This window comes from Montipora foliosa, chromosome 1 (genome assembly GCF_036669935.1).
Source record: "Montipora foliosa isolate CH-2021 chromosome 1, ASM3666993v2, whole genome shotgun sequence".
Classification (NCBI taxonomy): domain Eukaryota; kingdom Metazoa; phylum Cnidaria; class Anthozoa; order Scleractinia; family Acroporidae; genus Montipora; species Montipora foliosa.
In genome coordinates this window covers 640,715-647,063 of record NC_090869.1, presented here as the reverse complement: position 1 = coordinate 647,063, position 6,349 = coordinate 640,715, and the positions used below count along the sequence as shown (strand labels likewise).

At 38.1% G+C, this 6,349-nt stretch overlaps 1 protein-coding gene across 2 annotated transcripts in view; it reads right to left on the bottom strand.

Moving 5' to 3' along the window:
- Positions 1-6,349, bottom strand: part of LOC138007392 (AP-1 complex subunit mu-1-like) — a 17,022-nt gene extending 10,673 nt beyond the window's left edge. For both annotated transcript variants that reach the window (XM_068854661.1, XM_068855393.1), the window contains exons 1-4: positions 5,917-6,349; positions 5,149-5,305; positions 3,203-3,270; positions 528-581 (exon numbers count right to left, since the gene is read on the bottom strand). In XM_068854661.1, the coding sequence (XP_068710762.1) occupies positions 528-581; positions 3,203-3,270; positions 5,149-5,305; positions 5,917-5,958 (321 nt within the window). In that variant the 5' untranslated portion in view covers positions 5,959-6,349. The remainder of the gene's footprint in view (positions 1-527; positions 582-3,202; positions 3,271-5,148; positions 5,306-5,916) is intronic.

Sequence of the window (6,349 nt, the reverse complement as noted above, 5' to 3'; positions counted from 1 at the left end):
GGGAACATCAGACCCCACAAATCACTAGCTCTCAACATCAGTGGCTTCATACATGTACATGTAGCTCAGTTGGTTAGCGCGTTGCACCAGCATCCCAAGGTCACGGGTTTAATCCCCTTTGAAGTTCTGAATTTTTCAGGCTTCTCTACACAATAATAATGCTAAAATTGTGTTCATAATGGTGAGAATCATGGCTTTACTTGATTATAATTTTCATTGTGTAGCCAGCTTCATTTTTCATTTTTTTTTTTTTAATTAATAACATAACAGAAGTTTACATTGCACTGGAAAAAGAAAAAAAGAAAGCAAAAAGAACTAATGATCTGACATGCAAGCCAAAACAGGAAGTAGCCAGCTTCATGAAAACATCATGACAACCCTCAGCTTTAAGCCTATGAAAGTTGTTTTGCCTATGTTGATATACAATGTACAATGTACTGTACTGAAGATTCTTATGACCTGAAACAAAGTCATCTCAAGACCATCACCAAAAAGGGTCACTTTTGTCTTTTTTAAATCTTTCTTACCGGCGGGACAGGAACTCGAGGATGATTCATTCTGCTCATTTGCATGGGTTGACCTTTTAAAAAAAACGAAGAACAAACACGGTTCAATCCAGTGCTATGTTTTATTAATTCATAGTACAATTTGCAAAGGTTGTTTACATGTACATTTGACTTAAGTACATGTACATGTAAAACGAAAACAGAAATCAGCCTTTTTCAACTCTGTATCTCTTCAGGCAAGTACAACGTAATTCAGACAATCACAACTACAATGTATGGTGGTGGACTAAACACTGACCCCCAGTCCATGGACAACCCCAGCGGACTACCCAAATAGACTACCCTAAAAATACTATTTCAAATGAGTACGTTGGTCTGTAGATACGTATAAACAGCATTGAAAATAGTTCTTACTTAAGCCTAAACACCCATTTTAAACGATGTTGATCAACAGTATAATAAGTCTAAGCACCCATTTTAAAAAGGTTAGCTTTGGATAATTGTTGTAATGGTCGATTACTTCAGGTAAGTGAAGTGAAACTGGTGCAATTCCTGGATTTAGTTGCAAGTAGCCGTGTGGACGAGTATCTCGTCTTGCGAGACGAGTCTCCTGTGACCTGCGTTTTATACCTGCCGGTTGTTATTGCTCATCATGATCGCATCGGTGCGGTTAATGAAAAAAACACTTTTATTAAAGTGCCCCTGTGATCAAAAAAACCACTTCCTTTTTTCCTTCAGATTTTGAAAGTGTGTTTGCTTAACACCTGACTGGCAAAATTTTGAGCTTTGATTTTTATCCAAACGCCGCTTACTTTGAGTGTAAGTTTTGGATTTCACGGTCTGCCATTACTCACGTTCAAAACTGACCGATTGGACCTCAGACGGTTGGATCCAGGGAAAAGTGACGTCAGAGGCTCACTAGCTTAAAATTTCAGCGTGTGAACGCAGCTTATTATATATGCAAAGCGTGAGTTTAAAAGTCTGAAAGCCCAAAACCCCGTGCTGCATATTAATTCTGCGGCATACACACATATTGCATTCTTAAACTAGTGAGCCTTTGACGTTATTTTCTCCTCGATCCAGCTCTCTCAAGAACATAATGTTAGTAATGGCAGACTATTAAATAGGAAAATTACAGTTAAAATAAAGAGGTGTCTTTTTGAAATCAAGGCTTAAAACGTGGTTCACTTAGTGTTTTGTTAACATAGTTTTGAAATCCAAAGAAAAATATGAATTGATTTTTTGGTCACAGGGGCACTTTAACTATTGGTCATGACTTTTATTACATTTGGTGGCTCCTAAAGGAGCCGTTTTCTTTTTCTTTTTTCTTTGGGGATTCATTCTCCCGAGGCAGTTCCTTCACGTTAGATGACGAGTGTTTTTTTTTCCCTGCTTTTGCTTTGCCTGTTCAGACTTTCATCGCGCGCTGGCGAAGCGACAAAATTTTAAAAAATCACATCACCGGCGCGAGCAAACAATCGCTTGTGTAGCCGCAACTTTAGGAGATTTGTTTATACACATTGTTTGATTCATGAATGAAAAATACGTAGTCACTAAAACATGGAACAACCTAAAACCACCTACAACCACCTAAAACCACCTACAATCACCTAAAACCATCTACAACCACCTACAATGTACAACCATCTACAGCCACCTACAACCACCTCATAAAAAGATCTACAACCACCTACAACCACCTCAAAAATATCTACAACCACCTACAACCACCTCAAAACATCTACAACCACTCACAAAGAATCGAATACCATCTTAAACAACCCATAATTGTATAAAATAAGCAAGATGACAATATGTGGTTACCATTTAGCCAAAAAAATCTGGAAGGCATGATCGTGGCATAAAGGTAAGCAATTTTCCGAATTTGTTAAAAGCCAACTGGATGTGAATACTGCTTTACCCTGTATTCCATGCTGTAAAGGGCGCTAAAATCGTGAAAATGGGCCTGGAAACGGAACGATCGTCACAAATTTCCCAAATTCCGGGAAATAGAAATAGAGTGCCAACATTTCCGGAATTCAGGAAATTCGTTTCCAGGCCCTTTCTCACGATTTTAGCACGGTTTACAGGATGGAATGCAGGGTAAAGCGCTATTCACATCCGGTTGGTTTGTTACAACAAATTCGGAAAATCCCTTACCTTTATGCCACGATCATGCCTTCCGGATTTTTAGTGTTTAGTGTTTAGTATATATAGTGAAAGTATATAGTGTCTAGAGTGTAGTACTTCAAAAATCTTTCTTCATAGTGTAACCAAGTGTTTTAGCAGGCCTTTGATTAATTTTATCAGAAAATATTTTGGCCGAGCCAGTTGGCTCCTGGTAACTAATGACATCAAAGAAGTAACTTGTTTGCATCTCTGCAGAAAGAAGTGTGCAAAAGTGTAAGAAGTCTTGTTGAAAATTTGGAGATTTTTGTTAAGCCTTTATTATTATAGAAATGTCGGGCAATGGCCGAAAATGGCCATTTACTGGGTTTTCCTTGATCTTTCTTCAAAAATAATATAAAGCTGATTAACAACTACAGTAAACTCAACGATTTCCTGAGTTGGGGAACTCAAGCTTCGTACTGTACTGCAAAAACCTGCACCAGAGGAAAAAAACTTGACCCTAAAGTAAACATTATACACATATAATTTACATGTAATAGTATGAATTCATTAATTTTTAAACCTACCTGAACTATCGTGTGGAGCAAGACAAACAGCAATGTGACATTATCATTCTTCTTTGTCATTGAAACAACTGAACAAAAAGGTCAAGGATGTCATTACTGATCATTATGATATTGTTCATTAACTTAAGACATTTTCATGTGATCCATTGAAGGAGAGAGAATGCTCCATAATTTAACCAGATCCTGCTCTTCTCTGGATGTAATGAAAGTACTTATCAATGTTTGTTTGGAGCACCTCTCTGCCGTTACCAAAATTGAATTTTGGCTTCACAAGTCACATTCCCAGCTTATGGAATGAATGGTTTAACTACCCATAATGCAGAGCCAATGGCTACTTTTTTCTCTATTTAACCCATTGACATCTGGAAGTGAGACTTAACAGATTTTATTCTGTCTAACGCCAGACGTTTTTACTCGTCAAAAGGGGGTATCTTAGGGCATCTGAGGCATCAATGGGTTAAATGGTTATTCATTGCACAGCCACTAAATAACACAGTTGAGATCTCCATGCATTGACAGGAAAAATCACCTGGCATTAGACAGAGAAAATTAATTAAACATGAAGACGCACTGCAAAAGGGTCGTTTCATGCTCTGCTTTCATTCAATTTCATTCAAACAAGACTGATTAACGTACAAGATGGCAATCAACAGACAGAGGGAAAGAGACAGAATCCCTAAAAGATATTTCCAGCTCAGGAAAAATGGTTGGGAATTTAAAAAAATAATAATGACAGATAACATCTAACAGCATAATGCTATAAGGGGCTTTTATTGCACAAATTATCACAAAGCTCTACAGCTGTATATGCATTCACAGTTGATTGACAAATCATCCACGTAAGTCTAAGGTACCATGCCTTGTATAGTGGTCATGTGTAAGTGGCCCACTTAGGAATGAAATGGTACCAGTACCAGGATTCCAGACAAGTTTGTAACGTAAGGTGTCAACAATGAATTCCAGGAAGTCAAATTTCCACAGCTGTCGCCAAACAATTATAAATTTTTGCAGTAATTAATTTGTCAGGTCATGAAGCTGACCTTGTAGGGTTATTGATGCAAGACCCCACCCACCAATGTGGCCTGAGTTCATTTCCCAGACTGGTTTATGTAGCAGCTCTCATAATGTATAACATGATTGGTTCGCTACCCTAGCCAAAAGCAAAAGACTAAAGAATTGAAACATAGACTTAGACTCAAAAACAATGGAAGCTGCTTAGTATACCAAACAATAGCAGGTTAGGAGAGCTGCTATACTACTGCCCAGACTTGGCATCTGCTGCGAGAGGTTTTTCTCCGGGTACTCCGGTTTTCCCTGCTCCTCAAAAATCAACCTACATATACATGTATGATTGCGATTTCTGTGCAGTGCCCTCAATTATTTGGTGTCTTAGAAAATTATACATGACACTTAAATAAAGTTTTATTAAAGCTAGTTTCATTATTGGTACAGATTTCTAAATGGCAAACTCCTACAAGACTATTATGAATTAATCTCACTGAATAGAGCGGTTTTCAATTGAGTGTCGAAAGTAATTAGCGAATTGTATTGGTTTTGAATTAATTCACTCATTGATTGGTTTAAAGTTCTCATGCAACTTAATTTCAACCAATCAGAAGTGAAACCAAAACCAATCATTGCTTGCGCATGCACATTGCCTGTGCTGTGTCTCGGCTATGTGTGATTACTTCGAGTTTTGATTGGTTTACTGGATGGTCTCCATCCTTTTTGATTGGCCAAAGTAATTACTTTGGTTTTGGTTTTACGACACTCGATTGAAACTCGCTCTAACACAGGGTTTTATTGTAATTTATCTCCTTCTACAGAAGTGTTCAACAAATTTACATGTGCTGTCCATATTACTGAGTTGCCCATTTTTTGGCCATGGATAAATTCACACACATGCATGGATCGATATGGAACAATTATTAAAATGGAAAGGATACGGTATAGATTGTTATACTTGATGTACACAAAGGTCACATCCTGGTGCACGAAAATAGGGGTCTGTGTTCCCTCTTCCTCCTTCTCCAATACCAAGGGCATGAACTTCTCGATCAGAGACATTTCAATATCTCCTCGGTAATTCCGGGAAATAGTCACCTAGAATTGATACCACAAAACACAAAGTATCTGACTTTAAAACATAGCGAAGGTTCAATTTAAGTTACCTTGTAGAATACCAGAGTGAATTACTTTTATTAATGGGAAAGTTTCGATTGGAAAAGCTCAACTTCAGTACATATTATGGATACATGTATGGATCCCGGGGGGGGGGGGGGGGGGACTCCCATATTAAACAGACGGGGATGCTCGTCGGAAATTTTGAATTTAACCCCTAAAGGAGACCAATCTATGCGTGGCTTAAGCAAATTTTGACCCCTAAAAGAGACCGTTTAAAAACACAAAAATACGACACGCAATGAGTTTTAATGAAAAAAAGGCATAATCATCGAATGCTTTTATCTAAAAAGAAAATTTAAAAGGAAATTTGACTTCTGTTTCTCTTCGCGTAATTCTGTTACTTCGCGGAACCATAAACGAGACCTTGGTGGCATAAAATATTGGCGCTTTGCCCGGAACACCCTAAGCGAGACCAAAATCAAAAATTTACACCCCTAAGCGAGACGACGAGCATCCCCGTCTGTTTCATATGGGATTCCCCCCCCCCCCCCGGGGTATGGATACAAGGTCGATCGTAGAAGTAAGCTTACCTTTCCTTTGATATCCAGAACAAAAACTGCAGACATAGACATCGAAACGTCATTCAAATCGACAAATATACTTAAATTTTTAAGATGTCACCTGAATGGGACGCTCAAAGATCTTTTGCTCCCCTAAAGTACATGTATGTTGCTACCACTGCAAGTGGAGTGAAAATTCAAGGTACAGTACTGTAACTATGCAAATGAGGACGTGTTAATGACCCTGAGGAGGGGGTGGTGACAGAACAATATTCCAAATGATTAAATGAGATATAAGAGTGCTTTTAGGAAATACTTTTTAATAAAGAACTAACTTACTTCTCCTGTCTAAATGGCTTGATAAAACCCAATTTCTGCCCATTTTTGTGTATTATTGAAGACGTTATAGGTTTTTGTCTCTGAACTAGTTACTCCTCCCCAGAAAGTGAGGTTTTGGGCTTTC